Raw genomic sequence first — 27714 nt, 5'->3', positions numbered from 1 at the left:
AGATAGATGATAAATTATAGATAGATATATGGATAGATAGATGATAGATAATAGTTGATAAATAGATAGATAATAGATGATAGATAATTGATAGATAGATAGATAATATATATAATAGATAATAGATATTAGATAGATAATAGATAGATACATAGATAAATCATGATAGATATTAGATAGATAATAGATAGATAGATTATAGATAATAGATAGATGATAGATAAATGGATAGATGATAGATATTAGATAGATAATATATAGATGATAGATACTAGATAGATAGATGAAAGATAATAGCTAGATAATAGATAGATAATAGATAGATAGATGATAGATAATAGATAGATAATAGACAGATGATAGATAGATGATAGATACTAGATAGATGATAGATAATTGATAGATAATAGATAGATAATAGATAGATGATAGATAATTGATAGATAATAGAAATATAATAGATAGATGATAGATAAATAATAGATAGATAATAGATAGATGATAGATAGATCCCAGTAGAATAGAGGCCTTTGTTACGGTCTTCTCCAGTTGGAAATAGATTGCTGTCAGTGGGAAAGAAGATGATCCTGGAGTTCTGAAGCCTTTAATGGCTGACGGAGATAATGATGTTACCAGCGAGCTGCTGTCAGACATCTCCGGTCTCTTCCTCATGGACTGGTGACACCTAAGATGTCTGACAGCAGCTCGCTGGTGACATCATTATTTATCTTCGTCAGCCATTAAAGACATCAGAACTCCAGGATCATCTTGTTTCCCACTGACAGCAATCTCTAATTATCTCCAAACTGTAGGGACACAGACCCCACCGTCCTGCACCCGCTGACCTGTGATCATGTGACCCCTGACTCCTCCCCTCCTGTGACCTCATCACAGGTCCTGTGCGCACAGAACAGCCATATATGTGGTGGCGACTCTGCAGGTGGAGGTATGTGGAGATACCTCATTTCTCTCTATCAGGATATTCCTCTTCCTGCTATATCGCCTCTATACTCCGCAGCACTGTACACACATTAGTATCACTGATGAGCTTGAGGAAGCAAGAGGAGAAGGAGGAGGATATGGCTGATGGACTCTCCGTGACTCTGGACAGCAGAGAGGTGACGTCTGAGCCAGAGAGGTAGATCTGGGTGTCATCAGCGTACAGATGGTGCTGGAAGCCATGGGGATTTATGAGCTGTCCCAGGCCAAGGGTATAGATGGAGAAGAGTAGGGGTCCTAGGACAGAGCCTTGGGGGACTCCATCAGAGAGGTGGTGGGCTGAGGAGGTAGTGTGGGAGACGCTGAATGTGCAGTTGGAAAGGTATGAGGGGATCCAGGATGGGGCGAGGTTTTTGACTCCAAAGGAAGAGAGGATCTGTAGTAGGAGGCAGTAGTCAACTGTGTCGAAGGCAGAGGACAGGTCTAGAAGGAAGAGTATGGAGAATTATCTGTTAGCTTTGGCTGTAAGTCATTAGTAATTTTGGTCAGGGCAGTTTCAGTGGAATGGTGGGGGCGGAAGCCGGATTGTAGGCTGTCAAAGAGCAAGTTAGATGAGAGATGGGGAGAAAGTTTAGCGTGAACATGTTGCTGAAGGAGTTTGGAAGCGATTGGTAGCAACGATATGGGGCGATAGATTGACAAAGCGGTCGGGTCGAGGGATGTCTTTTTGAGGATAGGTGTGATTGTGGCATGTTTGAAAGCAGAAGGGAAGGTACCAGAGGTTAGTGATAGGTTGAAGAGGTGGGTTAGGGCCGGCATAAGTGGAGTAGTGGGGTTGGGGAGGAGGTGGGATGGGATGGGGTCGAGTGTACGAGTGGTGAGTTGTGATTTGGAGAGGAGGCGAGTAAGCTCTCCTTCAGTGATGTTCGAGAGGGAGGTAATAGGGGAAGGAAATTGGTCTGGTACACAAAGGGGTTGTGGTGGGGGGAAAATAAAGACTTTTCTTGATTGGTAGATCTTTTTTTTGAAGTGTGTGGCAAAGTCCTCAGCATGATGTGGCCATCTCATCATTATTCCTGTCTGACGTTCATTATAACTTTGAACACCACAATGTGCCCTGGACCAACATCAGAGAGGAGTATCATAGAAGAGGTTTCCCCTTTCAGTGTTCTGTATACAATCTACGAGCCTGTGTAACAAATACTATAATCAGCATTACTCACCTTCCCCTGCTCCAGTGCCGGCTCTCTGCTGCTGCTCGGGTCTTCTTTATAGGTTGCAGTGGTGATGTCATGTCTTTAGCGTGTGTGACAGCCAATCACTGAGCTCAACGGTTCATACTGAATAAATTGGCATCAGTTCTGAGATCAGTGGTTGACTGCAGCGGTCTAATGCGCTACATCTATGATGTCACCAGGGCTGAAAATTTAGTATCTAACAATTATTCCGTGTCGCCATTTTCTGAGACCTGTAACTATTTTCATTCTTCCATCGATGGCCCGGTTTCAATGATTATTTCTTGTTTTCTTAATTTTTTTCTGATACAATTTTGGAGGAAATATGACATTTTAGTAGCTTTTTATTACATTTTTATGTGGAATTGTGGTGATCAAAAACATTATTCCTAGTGATTCGATTTATACCACATGGGAAAAAATATTTAAATATTGTATTAATTCAGGCAGTTATGTGCATGGCAATACCGAATAATGTTTTCAATGTATTACATTTTGCTATTTACTTTGGGGGGAGAGGAATGATATAAACATTTATTGTTTGTGTGTTTTTTAATATTTTGTCTTTTTTATATATATATTTTTCATTACTCTCCTTAGTTGTCCTGCTCATTTGTCCCCACTTCCACATAGTGCTATAACCATCTATAGTGCCCTATAAAGTAATAGCCCCCCTCTCATTGCCATATGCAGTAATGATCCTCATCTTTGTTACCCCCATAGTTTTAGTGCCCCACACCACTAATAGGTTTCTTCTCCTCTTTTGCTGTATTCTACAGGATATGGTTGTAATCATTTATTTTTTGTAACACCTGAGCATTCACTTCACTGTGCTAGTTGCCACCATGCCAGTATTTCTTTTTGTATTACCATAAAAAAACAGTGCACCCCTAATACACATTAACATAACTGAGAGATTTAAACTTGCTTATAACATATCATAATCACAATGGAGACAAGCTTCAGAATATTGCCTAACTATTTTCACTTTTTGGCTTTGTCAGGGGTGAGATGTGGAATCCACGTTCTATGGATTGAGGGATGATTCCTGAACATTGCACCCATAGATTATAGCAGGTGAGAATAAAAAATAGTTTTCTTGATCACTTGAAACATACACTGTGCGCGCAATTATTAGGCAAGTGAATATTTTGACCATATGATCATTTTTATGCAAATTTTACAAATGCAAGCTATATAAACATTTGTTATTGGATGAAGTACTGTATTTTTCGGACTGTAAGACGCACCTTTTTTCCTCCAAAATTTTGGAGATAAGTCGGAGGTGCGTCTTATAGTCCGATATACATAAATACTGTAGCTGTGAGGGAAGCGACAGTGACAGTGGCGAAGTAGTGGGGCACAGGAGGCAGCAGCCGCCTGCTGCAGCCTACACTGTGCCCGCTACTAAAGAAAATGAATATTCACTGCTCCCCACGCCCAGTGAATATCCCATGGGTGTGGTGAATATTAATGGACTTTGATAGCGGGCATGTTGACAGCCGAGCACAGCAGGAGCGGTGCTGCGGCTACAGCGTGCGCGCTATTAGGGAGAATGAAGGTCACTGCTCCCCTCGCATGCAGTCCCAGCGTGGGGAGCAGTGACTATTCCGGCACAGAGCGGAACACAGCGCTGGAGGAGAGAGGAGGTGAGTATGATTGTTTATTTTTTTCTGTGCAGCGTGATGGAGATCAGGGGGTGCCAAGCATGCCAGGATGAGGGGGCCATACATACAGGGATGAAGGGGGCCATGCATGCAAGGATAAAGGGGGCCATGCATACAGGGATGAGGCATAAGGGGCGCCATGCATACAGGGATGAGACATGAGCGGGTCCATACATACAGAGATGAAAAGGTCCATACATACAGGGATGAAGGGGGCCATACACACAGGGATGAAGAGTGCCATACATACCAGGAAGAGGAATGAAGGTACCGTACATACGAAGAAGAGGGATGAAGGTGCCATACATGCCAGGATGGGTGTGAGGGGGGCCATACATACCAGGAAGAAGGAAGAGGGGGCCATGCATATTAGGATGGGGATGAGGGCCACATATAACAGGGAAAAGGGGGCCATATATACCAGGATGGGGCATATTAACAGAATTGGGGGACAATACCCCTATAACAGTGTCAGCAGTAGACCCCCTCCCCCTTAACAGGGCATCATGACCACATTTTTGGCTTAATTTTTTTTTTCTATTTTCCTCCTCTAAAACCTAGGTGCATCTTATGGTCCGGTGCGTCTTATAGTCCGAAAAATAAAGAAGATCAGGTGATGTGTATTTGTGTAATGAGGGGTGTGTGGCCTATGGATATTGACACCCTTTATCGGGGGGGGGGGGGATTATTAGACAGCTTCTTGTCCTCAGACAAAATGGGCCAAAAAGAGTTTTAACTGACTCTAAAAAGTCAAAAATGGTTAAAAGTCTAACAGAGGGATGCAGCACTCCTTAAATTGCTCAGATATTGGGGAGTGACCACAGAAGCTTCAAAAGTCTACAGGGTTGCAAAAAATATATACAGAATAACATTAACTGCAAAAGATTTCAGAAGACTCAAACGTGAAGCGACCAGGAAGATATTATCCTCCAGTACTGTCGTATTCCAGAATTGCAGCCTCCCTGGAGGCCCAGATGAACTAGGTGTTCAGTGTTCAGAGACAAGGCCAAGGCTGAATATCAATCACCACCAACAAGACACAAGTGCAAACATCAAGACATAACCAAAAGAAAGCTGAAGACAGATTTTTTTTAAAGGTTTTATGGACTGATGAGAGTGACTCTCGATGGAGCAGATGGATGGGCTTATGGCTGGATCATTAATGGGCACAGACCTAGACTTCAACTCAGACGCCAGCAAGATGGAGTTGGGCAATGCTATGGCCTGGTATTACTACAGATGAGCTAGTTGGACTTTTTTTAATTGAATATGTACTCAAAATCAAATCTGAAACCTGCTGCAAATTTTTAGATGACGCTTTCTTTAAACAGAGGTACAGAAAAAATCTGCAACTTTAAAAAAAAACACAACAGAATTGTTCTGCGGGAGAATGCTCAATGGCAGCATCAAAGTCTTCACTGCTCAGTACCCGGAAAGGCCTTAAAGATGAAAGACTAATGTCATGACTTTTTCCTCACTGGATCTAAACCTTCCTGAGAACTTTTGAGCTTTTCTTAAACTTGAGATTTATGGTGAAGGAGAACAGTCCCCTCTCTGATCAGCGTCGGGGGCTGTGCCTGGTGCTGCCCACAAAGATGATCGTCAACAGATTAAGAAACTAATAGACTCCATGGATGGATGGCTTATCACTAGTATTGAGAAGAACGGTGGCTATATTGGTCACTGATAAATTTTTATTAAATGTCAGAAATGTATTTTTGGACATTGAGTTGTTTGGGTTTTATTCTCAATATACCAGATGAAAATAAACAATTAAGATGAAAAATTTACATTTTGCATATAGTTGCTGTAACGGGTCTGGGAGGTGGAACCTCTGAGCAACTATACAAAGGGGCAGTCCTTGTAAGGAAGCGGGTGGCTCCCAGGGAAGGCGGGCAGGCAGTCACGGCTAGTGACGGGGACAGTAACTGGGTAAGAGGGCAGGAGGTCACGGCAAGTGACGGGGACAGTCTCTTGACAGGCGGGAGGTCACGGCAAGTGACAGCTAAGCCTCCAGGTAGGCTAGCGGGCAGGTAGCAGGTGGACGCTCCCAGGTGAGCGGGCAAGAGTCTCTGGACAGGCAGGTGGTCACAGCAAGTGACGGCTGAGCCTCCAGGTAGGCTAGCAGGCAGGTAGCAGGTGGACGCTCCCAGGTGAGCGGGCGAGAGTCTCTGGACAGGCAGGTGGTCACAGCAAGTGACGGCTAAGCCTCCAGGTAGGCTAAAAGGCAGGTAGCAGGTGGACGCTCCCAGGTGAGCGGGCAAGAGTCTCTGGACGGGCAGGTGGTCACAGCAAGTGACGGCAGAGCCTCCAGGTAGGCTAGCAGGCAGGTAGCAGGTGAGCACTCCCAGGTGAGCGGGCAAGAGTCTCTGGACAGGCAGGTGGTCACAGCAAGTGACGGCTAAGCCTCCAGGTAGGCTAACAGGCAGGTAGCAGGTGGATGCTCCCAGGTGAGCGGGCAAGAGTCTCTGGACGGGCAGGTGGTCACAGCACATGACGGCAGAGCCTCCAGGTAGGCTAGCAGGCAGGTAGCAGGTGAGCGCTCCCAGGTGAGCGGGTACGAGTCTCTGGACAGGCAGGTGGTCACGACACGTGACGGCAGAGCCTCCAGGTAGGCTAGCAGGCAGGTAGCAGGTGAGCGCTCCCAGGTGAGCGGGCCGACAGATCCATAGACAGACTGGCAGGGCTGGTAGGCAGACTGTCGGACCGCAGGAATGTCAGCAGATAGACACGTATCAGGCAGGTATCAAGCAGGAAACTGGCAGGTAACTGGCAGGTAACTGGCAGGTATCTGGTAACGGGACCTGAGGGCTGAAGCAGAGTGATAGGCTATGCAACAACATTGCTCGGGCACCTCCATTTTGGAGGAGGTGCCTTATATATGGAGAGGTCCTCCGGCCATTGGCCGAGGACTCCTTAGGACGGCGCACGCGGCCCCTTCAAGAGAGGGGGAGCGCGCGCGCGCCCTAAGCGCAGTGGCCGGGAAGGAGCGCGCGCTCCCAGCAGAGCGGGAGGAAGACACCGGGCACGGAGCGGAGAGGTGAGGGGAACGGCGTCCCTGCCTAGCACGAGGCAGGGACGCCGACGCTACAGTACCCCCCCTTTAGGCCCCCCCTTTTTTAGGCCAGATAGAAATTTACCAAGGATGAGAGGGGCATGGATGTTCTCCCGGGGCTCCCACGTTCTCTCCTCAGGACCAAACCCCTTCCAATCTACTAGAAAAAAGGTCTTTCCTCTTACCCTTTTGGTGGCCAGAATGTTCTCTACCTCAAACTCGTTTTCAGCGGAAACCGGAGCAGGGGGCGTACCTGTAGACTTGGAAAAAGAGTTAAGTACCACGGGTTTGAGGAGAGACACATGGAAGGAGTTAGGGATCCCCAAGTTGGCCGGGAGTTTCAATTTATAGGCCACCGGGTTGATTTGTTTGATAACCTCCAGTGGGCCGATGAACCGAGGCCCTAACTTGTAGGAAGGAACCTTGAGCCGGACATACTTGGACGAGAGCCAGACTTTATCTCCAGGACGGAATTGTGGAGGATCCAGGCGTTTTTTGTCAGCGTGTTTTTTCATCCGCTCGGACGACTGAAGGAGTGCGGATCGGGTACTCTCCCAAATGGAGGAAAATTCGCTAACGAGAGATTCCGCAGCCGGATTGTCCACCGAGGTGGAGACGGGAAATGGGATCCGAGGATGCTGACCGAAGACTACAAAAAACGGGGATTTGGAGGAAGATTCGCTCTCGTGATTATTGTAAGAGAATTCGGCCCATGGTAGGAGATCCACCCAGTCCGAATGGTGGGCATTAACGAAGTTCCGGAGGTAACTGGTCAGGATCTGATTGATCCGCTCCACTTGACCATTGGACTGTGGGTGGTAAGCGGAGGAGAAGTCCAGGGTGACGTCTAGCAGCTTACATGTGGCCCTCCAGAAGCGTGAGGTGAACTGAACCCCACGATCCGACACGATGTGGAGGGGCAGACCATGGAGACGGAAGATGTGGCGGATAAAGTCTTTAGCCAGCTCGGGTGCAGACGGGAGGCCCGGCAGGGGAATGAAGTGAGCCATCTTGGAAAAGCGGTCAGCGACCACCCAAATAACCGTGAACCGGCAGAGACAGGGAGATCTGTTATAAAGTCCATAGCTATATGCTGCCACGGGGCAGCAGGTACTGGAAGAGGAAGGAGGCGACCGGCTGGCAGGTGTCTCGGAACCTTGTTGCGGGCGCAGGACACACAGGCTGAAACAAAGTCTATTACGTCCTTGTGCAGGGTAGGCCACCAGTAGTGCCGGGTAATAAGCTGGAGGGTCTTTTTCTGACCGGCGTGGCCAGCTAGCTTAGACGAGTGACCCCAGTGTAGGACCTTCTCCCGATCAGGTACAGTTACGAACGTCTTACCGGGAGGGAGACGATTTAGATTCACGGGGGCCACCTGCATTACTCTGGCAGGATCAATGATGTGCTTAGGTTCCTCCTCTAGATCAGACACCAGGAAGGATCGGGACAAGGCGTCAGCTTTGATGTTTTTGTCTGCCGGGCGAAAATGAAGAACGAAATCAAAGCGAGCAAAAAACAAGGACCACCGGGCTTGGCGCGGGTTAAGTCTCTGGGCACTCTGGAGGTAAGCCAAGTTCTTGTGGTCCGTGTAAATTATTACCGGGTGAAGAGCCCCCTCGAGCAGGTAACGCCACTCCTCCAGTGCCAGCTTAATGGCCAATAACTCTCGATCTCCTATAGAATAATTGCGCTCAGAAGAGGAGAAGAGTTTGTAGAAGAAGCCGCAAGTTACCATTCTTCCGGAAGGCGACTTTTGGGTAAGTACCGCTCCGGCTCCAGAGGAGGAGGCGTCAACTTCCAGGAAGAATTGTTTGTTGCCGTCCGGACGATGCAGCACCGGGGCGGAAGAGAAAGCCTGTTTTAAGGAAAGAAAGGCTTCCTCTGCTTCGGGCGGCCATTCTCTGGGATTAGCGCCATTACGGGTGAGCGCAGAGATTGGGGCAGTCCGGGAAGAGAAGTGCGGTATGAAGAGGCGGTAGTAGTTGGCGAAGCCCAGGAACCGCTGAATAGCCTTCAACCCCTCTGGTCGAGGCCACTTCTGGATGGCAGACAGTTTCTCAGGATCCATTCGTAGGCCGGTCTGAGAGATTATGTAGCCCAAAAACGGAAGCGAGGTAGATGGAGAGAAGATGTCATGAGATCTCCCCTATGATGTGTAGACGGCTGTGAAGGTCTTGTGTTCAGTCTTGTTTTATCCACCAGTATTATGTGTTTTATATTTGTGTAATGAGAACGGTGGAGATGGCAGGATTAGAGCTGATCATAGATGTGATTTCTCCATCTGTCTGTGACTTTTATAATATTTGTTTCAGGGTGAAGATCTGACCCGTATTGATACTACAGAGACATATGTGAGGGGTGATGAGCGGTGTAAAGAGGAGATTCCTACATATGCCTACCCAGGTGAGTAGTAACCACTAAAGGCAGAGAAGTCACAGATTCTTCTCAGTCACCGGCTGTGGCTGCTTTATCGGTGGTGTAGTCCGGTCGTATCACAATTGTGTGATCACAATTTCACCTCTAGATCACAACATTTTCCTCCATCCAAAAATGTTCACATTACTTTGTGTAATTGTGAAAGCCCTTTTCTATAGAATTTACAACCTGGAGGATCCACCTACCCCCTGGGATTAGGAGACGTTACCTGCCCAGATCTGTAAACTATAAAGTCAAATGACAGTATACGTAGAATGTGCTGACAAGTGAGAAAATCACTTGAAGAATAATATTATGATGGGCCTGTAAGAGAAAGCGGAGGGTAATGATGCTGTTGGCTTCCTAGATCCCTGATATCTTATTGGATGAATCTACCTTCTCTCCCTTCTGTGTGGCTGAATGTCCTCATATGGTCCCTACAAGACCAGGTCCAGTCTTTCTGGTCAAACTTCACTTTTTTGATCGACAACATTAATTGTGCAGTGACGGCCAAGTGTGAATTTCTGTACAATAACAACAGAGTTTCCCTTTATCCTGACTTTTCAATTTCTTTTCAAACCAACTAACTTCAAACAGGATTGTGATAAACTATACAGAAAACATTACACCTGTGCCATGATATATCTCTAAGCTGTGCGTGGCTGATGGCTGTAATATACATTTATTCACGCCTACAGGAGATGTGTTGGCTCCAGCCCTGGTTTCATGGATTCACTCCACGTCATAAATTCCATTATGTTTTCAATCCTAAAGAATTCAGATTACTGCACAATCTCTCCTGAAATGGGGGCGCTAATACTTTCTCTACTCTTCTGCCCAGGACTCATAGTAGCTCCAATTGCTCAAATGAGTGCAACTCCGGTTTAGGTTTGAAGTTCTCTCCCCTGATACATACATTGTTGTTCAGGATGTAACATATCTTTTATTCTGTATTTTTTTCCAGGTTCATTCTGTATGATAGTTTGATTGTGGTGGGATCGGCCTGACTCACTTATTTGACTCTGTAACTCTCTGGTAGTCTTTAAAAGGTCTCCATTACCTCTTCCCAATGCCCGAGGGCTAAATTTAAGACGCCTCGGCTCTGCACTATTTATAAAAAGTTCTCTTTCAATGTCTAATATTTCATCTTGAAACTCATCTCACAGAAAATATTGGCCTTTATCATTGTTTAGACCTCAGAGAGGTTTCACCACTAGTTACTCATTTTTTACTGATGAAGACTTTTTGAAGAGTTTGATCATTTCAGTAGATGTGTTATTGACTATAGTCACAGTTTTTGACTACAGTAGTTAGTGCCCAAAATACTCTGATTTAACCCCTTCCTGCAGCCAGTTTTGTGTTCCTAATTAGGCCCCATTTTTTAAATCTGACGTATGTCACTTTATGTGGTGATAACTTTGGAATTCTTCACAAAGGATAATAGGAAACAAATGGACCTTACAAATTATTTTGCCTTTCTCATCACCCTTTAACGTCAAGACGAACAGACAGGTAACCGGGTCATAAGCAGGAGGGCAGAGAAAATACAAAATCAGAAGACACGAGTAGTCAGTAAACGGGCCGAGGTCACAACAGGAAACAAATACACAAGCCGGGAGCTGAGCACAGAGGACTGAACCAGAGGAGAACAAGCCTGTATCTGGCAGCTTCCAGCAATATGCTTCCAGCTTTAGTAAGGTGTGGTGCTCTCCAATTGGCTGAAGCAGGAAGCAGATTACTCCAGCTGGACAGCACACATACCCATACTGCCAGACTGGAGGGTACTACTGGTCCCAGCAACCCTAATCTTAGTGGCTGGACAGAACCTGCACCGCCCAGAGCTTCTGGTTCTGACGTCTCCTCCATCACCAGCGCCGCCTGCAGGATGAATAAGGCGGCTCCTGGTGACAGAAGCAGACGTCGCAGGAGCAGATCCCAGAGGAGATGGGACCCACCATTTGCGGAAGCCCTAATATAACAAAATGGTAGAAAACCAGAGCAGTAGAAATCCCCATAAAGTGACCCTATTTTGGAAATTATAACCCTCAGTGAATTGATCTATAGGAATAGTGACTATTTTGACTCCACAGGCACTTTCCAGAAATTAGCACGCAGTGGATGTTGGAGAGTGAAAATTGCAAATATGCCATTTTATTACCCAACATATAGAGCCCAGATTGTGCTCCAGGAGACACACACCGTAAATTAAGTGGGTTCTTCTCACTATAGTAATGCCAAATACATGGAGGCTAAATGTCTTTTGGGCACACTGCAAGGCTCAGAAACGAGGGGGCGATCTGACTTTGGGAGAGCGGATATTGCTGGATTGGTTTATGGAAGTGACGAGCCCCCTGGGCCGTGGGGTACTAGGTAGCCGTCCTGGTCGATGCTGGGGGAGGTCACAGTGGCGGTGACCTGGTCCGTGACTCAGGGCGGTCAATTAAAGGGGAAAAGTAAAAGGGGAATATGCGGTATGCGGCTATATGGCCCGCCACTGCGGTGCAGATCCTCTGGAGCTGATGGTGACGCAGCAGAGTTGGTTCAGCTCTCCACAGGCAGAGATTAGCTCCAGGGCAGTAGATGGGGATTTTATGAGGTAGATGTTTGTTGGTGCAGTGTAGTGCAGGGCTGGTGATGGCGCAGCAATTATTCAAGGACACAGTGGGGTGCAGTCTTCAGATTTTACTCATAGTTGTTAAGTTCCTCAGGTTGCACTTTCCGGATTATAACCGCCCACATCGTCCTGTGTCCTCCGGGGTAGTGATCCAGCAAACTCTCAGGTATTTCAGGAGCACTTGCACGGGACCCCGTTCTATGTACCTTTCCCGGTTGTCTCACTGAGCTGGTTCTCACTATCCTGTCCTGCGCCTCACAATCAGTGTCCCAAGCCAGTAGCCTCGGGTCTTGTCGGGTGACGTGCAGTCCCCTGGACCCTATGCGGCCACCTTTTCGGCGATGTAATTGTGGTTGTTGGCTGCAGCACCTTGAAAATGCAGCAGCCTCCGGTTATCTAGCTGGTTGTTCTCCACTAGTTTAGGGGCCGGTCCCCTCTCTGCTGCCTGATCCCTCCACGTCCATATAGATTCAGGCACCCGGGTGGCTTCCGCACTCGCCGTGCCCCTGGGATCCCCTCACTTCCTCTTGGAGCACTCCTCACCGCTCCTCTATTCTCTTCAGTCTCTCCTCCTGGGCCTCTCAGACTGGGCCCTGCTCCTTTCTCCACTCCTCTGAGCTGAGCTCCTGCTGCCAACTCTTTCTCCTCCGAATTGGACTGACTGAACTCCTAGATGGTTCCCCTTCTTCTTATACTCCTTCTGTCGGTGCTCCCTTGATCTACTTCCTCTTCCCATACCCACTACATGGTTCCACCCTCCAGCTAGGGACCAGGGACTGTGCTCTCCCTTAGGAGCAATCTCGCCCATCCCTACTGAAGTGGAGTGTATTGGATGCGAGTGTGTGGGTCCCGGGTAGTACTCCCTCCTTACCTGAGAGTGGGGTACCACACCACTGGGTGAGATGCAGTACCTCTGTGGCAACTGAACCTGCAGGGGCGCCACAGAAACCATGTTGATTCTCAAGACCCTTTGAGAATCTAATAATGTGGAATTTTTATTGGTATCATTTTTGCCTACTGTAAGAGGGCCGCCGGACATGTCCTTGAGGGAAGATATGTGTCGCTGAAGTTGGCAGCTTCAGTTATGTGAAACCGGGAAAGCATGCTCCAGCACACATAGTGCTGATAGTTTTAATAGGGCGTATCAGGGCCGTTTTTTTCGAGCAGTCATAAGAGATGGGGGGTGATTGGCTGCTCACATATCTCCACCCCAGGGCGTGTGTATAAAATGGAGACCAAGTGTCTCATTCAGTGTCTGTGGCTGGAGGTGTGGAGACCTCCAGAGTGTTTGAGGGTAAAAAGACACTGACCGTGAGCGGGTGAACCCGCCATATTGGATGGACTGTTTCCTTTCCGTTTTGTTACACTGTGCCGGACAAGGTTTTCTTTTGCTTACTTCTGGAAGTGCGGTTTATGCAGCATAATAAACCTGCCTTGGACATTTTTAAAGAGACAGTGTCCTGTGTCTACCTCTAACGTGGCTAAGTGAGTACCGAACCCTACACTACATAACATTGTTTGATGGCTTCTTATTCCATATTTTGGAGGCAGAATGAACAGTTGGACACAACGCTCTACTGTTTCATCCTATGAGGTTTTCTATTAGACTGTGAACGGTCATTCTGTCAATAACTTCCCATTTCTACAGACATTTTAAGTACAATTAACACAAGAATCCCATAGAAAAATAAATAAAGATTGCATACCACTTCTAAATCAATCTAAGAACAAACACATCCCTGGGCTACATGCTAATCCAGGAAAATGAAGAGATATATGCTCAAGTTTAAATATTCCTCTATTTTTTAGATTTGTGTCTAATAAAATTGATTTTTAAACTTGAGCATATATCTCTTCATTTCCCTGGATTAGCATGTAGCCCAGGGATGTGTGTGTTTAGACATTTTAAGTAGAAATGTTCAAAAATTTAAATTTCAAGGATATTTTATTCAAAATTAATAATTGTTTTTTTTCTTGGCAGATGACTGTACCAGGAGATCAGATGGACAGGAGATCTTTAAATCTGATGATCTTGAGATCCCACAGGATACAATTGAAGTGAATGCCATTACTCCAGATATACCATCATCCCTTCACAGCAAAGATCTGTCATCTGATCCTTTGAAACAGGTCCTGTCTTCTGATTCATTACCGACTACTAAGGAAAATCAAAATAAAATAAGCATTAATAAACGAACTGCTCCTAAAGCAAAGAAATCATTTTCACGTTCAGAAAATGGAAATAGTTTTACCCTCAAAGTCTATTCTTAAACATCAAAAAATACACACAGTGGACAATAGATTTTTTTGTTCCAAATGTGGAAAATGTTTTAACCAGAAATCAGTTTTTGTTGATCACCAGAGAACTCACACAGGGGAGAAGCCTTTTTCGTGTTCAGAATGTGAAAAATGTTTTAACCAGAAAGCGCATCTTGATATCCACCAGAGAATTCACACAGAGGAAAAGCCTTTTTCATGTTCAGAATGTGGGAAATGTTCTAACCAGAAATCAGCTTTGGTTAACCACCAGAGAACCAACATAGGGGAGAAGCCCTTTTCCTGTTCAGAATGTGGGAAATGTTTTAATCATAAAATGATTCTTGAAAGTCACAAGAGAACTCACACAGGGGAGAAGCCCTTTTCCTGTTCAGAATGTGGGAAATATTTTAATCGTAAAATGATTCTTGATGGTCACTAGAGAACCCACACAGGGGAGAAGCCCTTTTCCTGTTCAGAATGTGGGAAATGTTTTAATCATAGAATGATTCTTGAACGTCACAAGAGAACCCACACAGGGATGAAGCCCTTTTCCTGTTCAGAATGTGGGAAAGGTTTTACAAGGAAATCAGGTTTGATTAAGCACCAGAGAACCCACACAGGGGAGAAGCCCTTTTCCTGTTCAGAACATGGGAAATGTTTTAATCGTAAAATGATTCTTGATAGTCACGAGAACCCACACAGGGGAGAAGCCCTTTTCCTGTTCAGAATGTAGGAAATGTTTTAATTATAGAATGATTCTTGAAAGTCACATGAGAACCCACACAGGGGAGAAGCCCTTTTCATGCTCACAATGTGGGAAATATGTTAATCGTAAAATGATTCTTGATAGTCACAAGAGAACCCACACAGGGGAGGAGCCCTTTTCCTGTTCAGAATGTGGGGAAGGTTTTAATCGTAAAATGATTCTTGATAGTCACAAGAGAACCCACACAGGGGAGAAGCCCTTTTCCTGTTCAGAATGTGGGAAATGTTTTACAAGGAAATCAGGTTTGATTAAGCACAAGAGAACTCACACAGGGGAGAAGCCTTATTCCTATTCTTTTTTTTTTTTTTTTTAATCCAATAAATTTTTATCGAGATTTTTTCATTAGTTTTTTTTTTTAGAAAACAAGAAACCAGTTCATACAATAATAAAGTAACATACCATAGGGATGACATACATTCATCTCTCCTGTATATCCTTTCAGCTTGCCCATTACCATCTGATACAATATGAGATACTAATAATTTATCTATATAATTTTCCTAGAGAAGAATGGATAGAGACAGAAAGAAGATGGCGGAAAGGATATTACATCTCACCCTAGAAATCCTCTTCAGGCTTACTGGAGAGGTGAGAGATTCTGATGACATCACATTACATCATTCTTATCTATGGGAATAACAGATGGACAGAACTGGAGAGGTGAGGACTCTGGAAATGTCTGGAGTGAGATTTATTAATGTGTCTCTCCATAACCAGGATTACACAGTACTGAAGAAGACCTCTAGTGAGCGCTGTCAGGACCCTATGTCTGAGGGATGGGGAAGACCCCTGAGCTCAATCACAGGGCCTCCACCACACCCCCTGATACATGAGGACATCAATGACCAGAAGATCCTAGATCTCACCTACAAGATGATTGAGCTGCTGACTGGAGAGGTGACACTGCTAGGAATGATGGGACATTATACAGTAACGCTATGGAGGGATCGGGGGGATGACGTTATCATTGTATGTGTCAGGTTCCTATAAGGTGTCAGGATGTCGCCGTCTATTTCTCCATGGAGGAGTGGGAGTATTTAGAAGGACACAAAGATCTGTACAGGGACTTCATGATGGAGGTTTTCCAGCCCCTCACATCACCAGGTAATAGACAGGACTGAATACACACGGCCTATAATTATCTGTATGTAAAGAATGAATTCAGTCCCTGTATGTGTTTCCTCCGGATCTATCCAGTAAGAGGACAACACCAGAGAGATGTCCCCGTCCTCTTCTTCCACAGGACTGTAAACAAAAAGATCCCAATGTTCCTCAGGATCATCAGGTAGATGGAGAGAAGGTGTCATGAGATCTCCCCTATGATGTGTAGACAGCTGTGATGGTCTTGTGTTCAGTCTTGTTTTATCCACCAGTATTATATGTTTTATACTTGTGTAATGAGGACGGTGGAGATGGCAGGATAAGAGCTGATCATAGATGTGACTTCTCCATCTGTCTGTGACTTCTACAATATTTGTTTCACGGTGAAGATCTGACCCATATTGATACTACAGAGGCATATGTGAGGGGTGATGAGTGGTGTAAAGAGGAGATTCCTACATATGACTACCCAGGTGAGTAGTGACCACTAAATGCAGAGAAGTCACAGATTCTTCTCAGTCACCGGCTGTGGCTGCATCAGTCGTGTAGTCCGGTTGTGTCACAATTTTGTGATCACCATTTTACCTCTAGACCACAACATTTTCCTCCATCCAAAAATGTTCACATTAATTTGTGTGATTGTGAAAGACCTTTTCTGTAGAACTTACAACCTGGAGGATCCACCTACCCCCTGGGATTAGATGATCCTGACCGTTACCTGCCCAGATCTGTAAACTACAAAACCAAATGACAACGTACGTAGAATGTGCTGACAAGTGAGAAACTCAGTTGAAGAGAAAGCGGAGGGTAATGATGCTGTTGGCTTCCTAGATCCCTGATATCTTATTGGATGAATCTACCTTCTCTCCCTTCTGTGCTGCTGAATGTGCTCATATGGTCCCTACAAGACTAGGTCCAGTCTCCCTGACCTAACTTAACTTTTATGATTGAAAATATTAAATGTGCAGTGAGGCCAAGTGTGAATTTCTGTCCAATAACAACAGAGTTTCCCTTTATTCTGACTTTTCAATTTCTTTTCAAACCAACTAACTTCAAACCAGATTTTGATAAACTATACAGAAAACATCACACCTGTGCCATGATATATCTCTAAGCTGTGCGTGGCTGATGGCTGTAATATACATTTATTCACGCCTGCAGGAGACGTGTTGGCTCCAGCCCTGGTGTCATGGATTCACTCAACGTCATAAATTCCATTATTTTTCAATCCTAAGGAATTCAGATTACTGCACAATCTCTCCTGAAATGGGGACATTAATACTTTCTCTACTCTTCTGCTCAGGAGTCATAGTAGCTCCAATGGTCCACCATAAATGAATGCGACTCCGGTTTAGATCTGAAGTTCTCTCCCCTGATACATATGTTGTTGTTGGGGATGTAACATATCTTTTATTCTGTATTTTTTTTACAGGTTCATTATGTATGATAGCTTTATTGTGGTGGGATCGGCCTGACTCACTTATGTGACTCTGTAACTCCCTGGTAGTCTTTAAAAGAAGGTCTCCATTACGTCTTCCCAATGCCCAAGGTCTAAATTTAAGACACCTCATCTCTTCACTATTATAAAAAGTTCTCCTTCAATGTCTAATATTTCTTCTTGAAAGTCATCTGACAGAAAATATTGTCCCTTATGATAGTTTAGATTGTCAAGAGCCACCGAGCCCCATAATCTAATTACCCCAGAGAGGTTTCACCACTAGTTACTCATTTATTACTGATGAAGACAATACTCTGATTTAACCTCTTCCCGCAGCCATTATTGTGTTCCTAATTATGCCCCATTTTTGAAATCTGACGTGTGTCACTTTATGTGGTGATAACCTTGGAATTCTTCACAAAGGATAATAGGAAACAAATGGACCTTACAAATTATTTTCCAGCTTCTCTTGAGTCCGACAATACCCTATATAGGGTTGTACCCTACTGTCTGGGCACATGGCAGGTTAAGAAGGGAAGGAGCAACATTTAGATATTTGAATGCAGATCTTGCTGGAATAGTTTGCGGACACAATGTATTGGGGGCACTGTTCATGGTCACCTGGCAGCTCAAAAGATGGCTACCACGAACAAGCTTGGCGCTATATACTCCATTTTCTAGATCCCAGGGATCCTCTTGCTCATCACTTATTTAACCCCACTACATGGATCTGGACTTGCACAGAGACCCCTAGGCTTGGGCCACGGTGTTACCTGCTGTTCTGTGGAGTGAGATGGCAAGAAGAATAGTCAGATAGCCGGGTCACGTCCATGAGTGCAGAGAAAATACAAAATCAGAAGACACAAGAGTAGTCAGTAAACGGGCCGAGGTCACAACAGGAAACAAATACACAAGCCGGGAGCTGAGCACAGAGGACTGAACCAGAGGAGAACAAGGCTGTATCTGGCAGCTTCCGGCAATATGCTTCCAGCTTTAGTAGGGTGTGGTGCTTTCCAAATGGCTGAAGCAGGGAGCAGATTACTCCAGCTGGACAGCACACACACCCATACTGCCAGACTGGATGGTACTACAGGTCACAGGCATCCAAATCCTAATGGTTGGATAGAGCCTGCCCCGCCCAGAGCTTCTGGCTCCTATGTCTCCTCCATCACCAGCGCCCCCTGCAGGATGAATAATGCGGCTCCTGGTGAGAGAAGCAGATGTCGCAGGAGCAGATCCCAGAGGAGATGGGATGCACCATTTACAGAAGCCCTAATATGACAAAATGTCAGAAAACCAGGGCAGTAGAAATTCCCATAAAGTGACTTCATTTTGGAAATTATAACCCTCAGTGAATGAATCTATAGGAGTTTTGATTATTTTGACTCAATAAGCACTTTCTGAAAATTAGCACGCAGTGGATGTTGGAGAGTAAAAATTGCACATTGGCCATTTTTTACCAAACACCTAGTGCCCAGATTGTGCTCCAGGAGACACACACCGTAAATTACGTGAGTTCTTCTCACTATAGTAATGCCAAATACATGGATGCCAAATGTTGTTTGGGCGCAGAAGCGAGTGGGGGATTTGACTGGATTGGTTTATGGAAGCCATGTTGATTCTAAAGAGCCTTTGAGAATCTAATAATGTGGAATCCTCTGTTTGACTTGAGTGGGGACTTGTTTTTTGTGAGATGAGTAGAAGTTTTTATTGGTATTATTTTTGCCTACATAACATTTTTTGATGGCTTCTTATTCCATATTTTGGAGGCAGAATGAACAAACAGTTGGACACCACGCTCTACTGGTTCATCCTATGAGGTTTTCTATTAGACTGTGAACTGTCATTCTGTCAATAACTTCCCATTTCTACAGACATTTTAAGTACAATTATCACAAGAATCCCACTGAAAAATACCACTTCTAAATCAATCTAAACAAACACATCCCTGGGCTACATGCTAATCCAGGGAAATGAAGAGTTATATGCGCAAGTTTAAAAATCAATTTTATTAGACACAAATCTAAAAAATAGAGGAATATTTAAAATCCTCTATTTTTTTAGATTTGTGTCTAATAAAATAGATTTTTAAACTTGCGCATATATCTCTTCATTTCCCTGGATTAGCATGTAGCCCAGGGATCTGATTGTTTAGACATTTTAAGTAGAAATGTTAAAAAATATAAATTTCAAGGATATTTTATTCAAAATGAATAATTGTTTTTTTTCTTGGCAGATGACTGTACCGGGAGATCAGAGGGACAAGAGATTTTTAAATTGGATGATCTTGAGATCCCACAGGATACAATTGAAGTGAATGCCATTACTTCTTCTATGAAACAGGTCCTGTCTTCTGATTCATTACCGACTACTAAGGAAAATCAAAATAAAATAAGCATTACAAAACAAACTGCTCCTAAAGCAAAGAAGCCATTTCCACATTCAGAAAATGGAAATAGTTTTACCCTCGAAAAGTCTATTCTTAAACATCAAAAAATACACACAGCGGACAATAGATTTTTTTATTCCAAATATGGAAAATGTTTTAACCAGAAATCAGTTTTTGTTAATCACCAGAGAAGTCACACAGGGGAGAAGCCTTATTCATGTTCAGAATGTGGGAAATGTTTTAAGCGGAAATCAGATCTTGTTCGTCACCAGAGAACTCACACAGGGGAGAAGCCTTTTTCATGTTCAGAATGTGGGAAATGTTTTAACCGGAAAGCGCATCTTGATAGCCACCAAAAAGTACACACAGGGGAGAAGCCTTTTTCATGTTCAGAATGTGGGAAATGTTGTAACCAGAAATCAGATCTTGTTCGTTACCAGAAAACTCACACAGGGGAGAAGCCTTTTTTATGTTCACAATGTGGGAAATGTTTTAACCAGAAAATACATCTTAATAAACACCAGAGAACCCACACAGGGGAGAAGCCTTTTTCCTGTTCAGAATGTGGGAAATGTTTTTACCAGAAAACAAATCTTGTTAATCACCAGAGAACTCACACAGGGGAGAAGCCTTTTTCATGTTCAGAATGTGGGAAATGTTGTAATCAGAAATCAGATCTTGTTCGTCACCAGAGAACTCACACAGGGGAGAAGCCTTTTTCATGTTCAGAATGTGGGAAATGTTTTAACCGGAAAGCGCATCTTGATAGCCACCAAAAAATACACACAGGGGAGAAGCCTTTTTCATGTTCAGAATGTGGGAAATGTTGTAACCAGAAATCAGATCTTGTTCGTCACCAGAAAACTCACACAGGGGAGAAGCCTTTTTTATGTTCAGAATGTGGGAAATGTTTTAACCAGAAAATACATCTTAATAAACACCAGAGAACCCACACAGGGGAGAAGCCTTTTTCCTGTTCAGAATGTGGGAAATGTTTTAACCGGAAAGCGCATCTTGATATCCACCAAAAAATACACACAGGGGAGAAGCCTTTTTCATGTTCAGAATGTGGGAAATGTTTTAACCGGAAAGCGCATCTTGATAGCCACCAAAAAATACACACAGGGGAGAAGCCTTTTTCATGTTCAGAATGTGGGAAATTTTATAACCAGAAATCAGATCTTGTTCGTCACCAGAGAACTCACACAGGGGAGAAGTCTTTTTCCTGTTCAGAATGTGGGAAATGTTTTAACCGGAAAGCGCATCTTGATAGCCACCAAAAAATACACACAGGGGAGAAGCCTTTTTCATGTTCAGAATGTGGGAAATGTTTTAACCGGAAAGCGCATCTTGATAGCCACCAAAAAATACACACAGGGGAGAAGCCTTTTTCATGTTCAGAATGTGGGAAATTTTATAACCAGAAATCAGATCTTGTTCGTCACCAGAGAACTCACACAGGGGAGAAGCCTTTTTCCTGTTCAGAATGTGGGAAATGTTTTAACCGGAAAGCGCATCTTGATAGCCACCAAAAAATACACACAGGGGAGAAGCCTTTTTCATGTTCAGAATGTGGGAAATGATTTAACCAGAAATCAAATCTTGTTAATCACCAAAGAACTCACACAGGGGAGAAGCCTTTTTCATGTTTAGAATGTGGGAAATGTTTTAATCGTAAAATGATTCTTGATAGTCACAAGAGAACCCACACAGGGGAGAAGCCTTTTTCATGTTTAGAATATGGGAAATGTTTTACCCTTAAATCAGCTTTGATTAAGCACCAGAGAATTCACACAGGGGAGAAGCCTTTTTTCTGTTCAGAATGTGGGAAATGATTTAACCAGTAATCAGATCTTGTTAATCACCAAAGAACTCACACAGGGGAGAAGCCTTTTTCCTGTTCAGAATGTGGGAAATGTTTTAACCGGAAAGCGCATCTTAATAGCCACCAAAAAATACACACAGGGGAGAAGCCTTTTTCATGTTCAGAATGTGGGAAATGATTTAACCAGAAATCAAATCTTGTTAATCACCAAAGAACTCACACAGGGGAGAAGCCTTTTTCATGTTTAGAATGTGGGAAATGTTTTAATCGTAAAATGATTCTTGATAGTCACAAGAGAACCCACACAGGGGAGAAGCCTTTTTCGTGATCTTTTTTTTTTAATCCAATTCACTTCTGAGATTTTTTTCACTAGTTTTTTTTTTGACAAAACAAGAAACCAGTACATACAATAATCAAATAACATACCATATGATGACATACATGCATCTCTCCTGTATATCCTTTCAGTTTGCCCATTACCGTCTGATAACTTGCAGTCACTATATCTTACAATTAACATTTCACATTCTTGAAATCTTTTATATAACCATAATATTGTAATAAACATTACAATCCTATACACATATAGGTGTGCTATATTACCCATACCACATGTTAAGGAATTCCAATACACATTACAATGAAACATTAGACTTCGCCAATACCCCCCTTCCCCTATAAGTCAAATTGTCTCTCCAACAATAACCCCCTTGATGGCATTCCAGGTGTATCCAACCAAAAGCCCCATATTTTCTCAAATGTATTCATTGAGTTTCGTTTTTTATATACCCCTTTTTCTAATCTGATAATATTATTTATCCTATTTTTGAGTTCACTAATTTCTGGAGGTGAGGGGTTAATCCATTTGGATGCAATATGTTTCCTAGCTTGAAATAAAATATGTGAAATCCCTATTGAAATTGGGTCAAATTCCATATCATCCTCTAATATACCTAATAGGCATTTTTTGGGTCTGGTTGAATATCTATTTTATATACCCTCTTTATAATAGACAGAACTCCTTTCCAGTATTTACCTATCTCCCGGCATTCCCATAGCGGATGTAATAGGCCCGCAGCATCCATGTTACATCTTGGACATTCAGCGGCAGTCCGGTATCCTATGTTACATAGGAATCTAGGCGTCTTATATTTCCTGTGTATTAATATGATCTGGGAGAATCTCTGACCCTCATGTAAAGATAATTGGGGAACCAGTTCTAATGCCGCTCTCCATTGATCCTCAGTAGTGTTGAGCGAGTATGTTCTATTAACCCTTTCGCCGAGTATGCTCGGGCCGAGCTCCGAGTATTTATAGCTACTCGGTGATATGGTTGAATCGCTCCTGTGTGCATGATTTGCGACTGTTTGACAGTTTTGTTACATGGGAGGAATGTCTATTTCTTACACATTCCTCACATGTAATAAAGCTGTCAAACAGTCGCAAATCATGCACATGGGAGTGATTCAACCATATCACCGAGCAGCTGTAAATACTCGGACAGAACTTACTCGCTCAACACTAATCCTCAGAAATTGAACCTATATCTCCAGCCATTTTTGTCTAGCTGCAGAAGGAAATTTTTTAAAATAATTATCAAGAAGGACTCAGTAAATATCAGAAATACGACCCTTAGTATTTCCCTTCTCTAATACCAACTTAACAAAAGTATTATTTTCTACCCAAAAGGGCGTCCATCTTGATTGTGCATTAAATGAATGCCGAAACTATAGATATTTATACAATTGTTTATTTGTCAACCAAAATTGATCAAAGCACTTAAGTATCCCTTCAGACAATGTTTTATATCGTATATATTCCTTTATCCACCCAACTCCGGAATCCCTCTAATTTATAGACCTCTGCATATTTATTATTAAACCATATAGGTGTAGATTCATTGCAGTCTCCTATTTCCATTATATCTTTACCCCTATCCCAGACCTTGTAGAGTAGAGCAAGTGTAGGGTATATTGATTCCTTGTGTGCGAGGTCATTCAGTTCCACTATATGAATAGGAATATTCCACGGTGTTCCTGAGGTAATTAACCCCTTAATACTATTTGGGTTTGCAGCGCTTTTCCACCCACCCAAATGTTGCAATATAATATATTAGTGCATTAGGAATCGCCAATCCACCAGATTCCTCGTCACTTTGTAGATATTCACATTTTATCCTAGACGATTTCTTTTTCCATATAAGAGAATGAAACTTGCTATGAATTTTCTGAAAATGGGAATTATGGATCCAAATACGGGCATTATGCAGAATGTATGAGAGTTGGGGCATCAATATCATTTTTAATAAGTTCCCTCTTCCTACAGCTGATAATGGTAATCTCCACCACACATCGATTTTCTTTTTATACTTTTCCAGAAGAAGATACAGATTCAGTACAATGTAATCCGGAGATCTTATTGTTATACTTATACTCGATATTAGAATTTCTCAACCCTTTGTATTCGTGTATGTTCTAATATGCTGGAATCAGGGATATCATCACATGGTAGAATAACCGACTTATCCCAATTAATGGACAGGCCTGACCATTCACCAAACTATCCAATAATGTTCAGAATAGGATCAATAGACTTCTGGATATCACCTACAGTAGAAACCAGAAGTTTCCATACACTATATAAAAAGACACATCTGCAGGTTTTTCTCAATATCTGACATGAAATCAGAATAAACCTTTCCGGTTTTAGGTCAATTAGGATTACCATAATTTATAATATTTGCCAAATGCCAGAATAATGAGAGAGAGAGAATGTTTTATGGCATTTTTATTACTTACTGCAAAGTCAAAAGTTTACATACATTTCATTAGTATTTGGTAACATTGCCCTTAGGCTGCGTGCCCAATATGCGTTTTTCAAGCATTTTTGCAGCGGAATTTCCACAGCGAAACGCTTACAAAATGCTTGGTAATACGTGCCCCATGGTCTCCATTATCATTGCGGAAAAATACACACCATATCCATTAATTTTGCGGACACGCAGCGTAATTGTCGCCATTGACTTGCATTGAATCGCTTACTACTCGCATCACTACATGTGCACATGCGGATCTTAAGCAATTCAATGTGCGGATGGTACCCGGGTCTGGAGAAGATGAGACTCTCCTCCTAACCCAGGTACCATAGTACCTGTTAAAAAAAGAATTTAAAATAAAAAATAAATATTATGTTTACCTTCCGATGGCCCCCGGTCTCCTGTACAATGCGTCCGGTCAGTTGTACGGCTCGCAATGGTGTAAAAGGACCTGCGGTGATGTCATTTAGTCATGTGACAGGTCACGCGACCGCTGACGTCAGCGGTCGTGTGACCTGTCACATGACTAAATGATGTCACCGCAGGTCCTTTTACACCATTGCGAACTGTACAAGATACCGGACGCATCGGAGGAAAGACCGGGGGCCATCGGAAGGTAAGTATAATGTTTGTTTTTTATTTTTTACCATTTTTATTCTTTTTTTTAACTATTAACTTGGTCACACTATATAAATCCATGCCGGTTGCATGGATTTATATAGTGTGACCAAGTTGTCAAGCACTTTCCAAGTGATGCTAAAATCTCTTGGAAAAGCGCTTGATAACCCGCATGCAGAAATGCATACAAAAACTCTTGACAAACGCTTCTACCTGACAAGAAAAATGCATGTAAAATTCACATGCATTTTTCCTGCCAGGGAGATGCGGAAAAAATTTGCAGCATTTCTGCATTGTGGGCACTTAGCCTTAAACTGAATGACTTGGGTCAAACGTTTGGGATATCCTTCCACAAGCTTCTCACAATAGTTGGTCGGAATTTGGGCCCATTCCTCCTGACAAAACTGGTGTAAGTGATCCAGGTTTATAGGTCACCTTGCTCGTACCTGCTTTTTCAGCTTTGCTCATAAATCTTCAATAGGATTGAGATCAGGGCTTTGTGATGGCCACTCCAAAACATTGACTTTGCTATCCTTAAGCCACTTTGTTACCATTTTGGCAGTATGCTTTCGGTCATTGTCCATTTGGAAGACCCATTTCCGCCCAAGCTTTAACTTCCTGGTTGATGTCTTGAGATGTTGCTTCAGTATTGCTACATAATGTTCTTTTCTCATGATGCCATCTATTTTATGAAGTGCACCAGTCCCTCCTGCAGCAAAACAAACCAACAACATGATGCTGACACCCTCGTGTTTCACAGTTGGGATGGTGTTCTTAGGCATCCAAGCTTCTGCCTTTTTCTTCCAAACGCAACAATGGTCATTATGTCCAAAAAGTTCAATTTTAGTTTCATCAGACCACAGGACATGTCTCCAAAAATTAAGGTCTGTGTTCCTGTGTGCATTTGCAAACATTAATCTGCCTTTTTTATGTTTCTTTTGGAGTAATGGCGTCTTCCTGGCAGAGTGGCCTTTCAGCCCATGTTGATACAGTACTCGTTTCATGGTGGATATTGACACAATCTTACCAGCTTCCGCTGTAAAGGACATATCGATATCCATGCTATAATTACTTTTATAGTTACTTCATTTTTGCTGCTTGCTAAAATCATGTTATTATTCTTTGCATAGCATACATTCTTTCCTTCTTTCCTCTTGTTTCACATGCAATTATGATCCTGATGAATAATCTCTGTAATAATGTGAAACAATCTATTTGCCAGGGCCTTTGCAATAATTTTAGTGTCTACCGATAGAAGAAAAAAGGGACGATATGACAGCAGGTCTTTCCCTGGTTTCAAAAGGATCACTACAATTGCCTCATTCGTAGATTTTGGTATGTGACCCTATTCTAATGCTTCATTAAAAGTATCTCATAGTTTAGGGATTAGGAGATCCTTATATTTTTTTAAAAACTCATGACAGTCCATCAGAGCCGGGTGCCTTTTCATTAGCAAGGGACTGTAATGCATCCTCAAGATCAGACATTGTCAGTGGATTTCCTAGGAGCTACTTTCCTCTTTAAACTTAGGTAATTTTTTATCCTCAAGAAACAATCCAAGTTCATCCTCATTTCCTCTAAATCTTGATTCATAAATATTAGAATAGTAAGTATGAAAGGCATTTAGCACATTATTGTTTCCTGTTGTGGTGTCTCTATTTTCCGTGACATAAGATGGACCCTCCTGTGATTTATCTACGGTATAAAGAAGATGCTCCACACTTTCCCCCTGTTAAAAATATTTTTCTTTGTAAAGAGCTGCTTGTTTTCTGCCTTAGAGATAAGATGATCATGAAATAATCTCTGAGCTGCCTCTTACTCCCAGCCATTACCAGCTGATGGGTTTAGGGTGTATTGCACCTCAGCCTGTTGCACCCCATTTTGGAAATCTTGTGTGAATTATTTAGTTTTAGCTTTGTATGTAATAATATCTCTTATAAGTGTTCCTCTACCATAGGCCTTCATGGCCTCCCATAGTTTTATTATTATTATTTTTTTAAAACATTTTATTGTTTTTATTGTAAAGATAATTCAAAACACATCCAAACATAAACACAAGAAAAAATCAATCCAAATGGGTCTTGCTGTTGATTCTTGAGCTTTCAGCCATACGTTGTGACATGGATCAATCCTTCCTTTCTAATTTGTTCTTATTCTCATCCTCCTTCCTTTCCCTGATCTACATGCTATTCATTATTAATCTTTGTCTAACCATTTCACACCTTTATGCAAGTTGGTTTCTCATTATGTGTTCTAATATCTATTACTTTTCCCAATAGATTCTTATGTATCAAACAATATTTGCAGAATCATCTGTTGGGTCTTGTAGTTTTCCTAGGGACCCTCTCAATGTCTCAGTGTGACACCAAACAGAGTTAACAAACGGCGTTACAATATGTGTGATTTCTTCTTGATTACAGTGTTTTCCAATAAAACTTTTCCATTTAACAAAGTATTTGCTCGTGAGTTTATTTTTTTCTGCGTCTATTCTTTCTAGATATAATAGATTTAATTGTGAGATAAAATCCTGTAAAGTCGGGATTGAAGGTTCCAACCAACAACCTAGTAACATACGCTT

General features: G+C 42.9%; 1 protein-coding gene across 2 annotated transcripts in view; it reads left to right on the top strand.

Moving 5' to 3' along the window:
* Positions 1-861: 861 nt before the first annotated feature.
* LOC141201470 (uncharacterized) overlaps positions 862-27714 on the top strand; it is an 86821-nt gene continuing 59968 nt past the window's right edge. The window contains exons 1-6 of one of the 2 annotated variants that reach the window (XM_073663465.1): positions 862-946; positions 3179-3251; positions 9209-9299; positions 13907-14055; positions 15455-15538; positions 15668-15847. In XM_073663465.1, the coding sequence (XP_073519566.1) occupies positions 15461-15538; positions 15668-15847 (258 nt within the window). In that variant the 5' untranslated portion in view covers positions 862-946; positions 3179-3251; positions 9209-9299; positions 13907-14055; positions 15455-15460. Of the gene's footprint in view, positions 947-3178; positions 3252-9208; positions 9300-13906; positions 14056-15454; positions 15611-15667; positions 15848-19725; positions 21733-27714 lie in introns of those variants that run through there. The other variant, XM_073663464.1, reaches the window with a different exon arrangement.

This window comes from Phyllobates terribilis, unplaced genomic scaffold (assembly GCF_046119375.1).
Source record: "Phyllobates terribilis strain yellow unplaced genomic scaffold, ASM4611937v1 Scaffold_116__1_contigs__length_5312468, whole genome shotgun sequence".
NCBI classification, from domain to species: domain Eukaryota; kingdom Metazoa; phylum Chordata; class Amphibia; order Anura; family Dendrobatidae; genus Phyllobates; species Phyllobates terribilis.
This window is presented reverse-complemented; position numbering and strand designations above follow the sequence as displayed.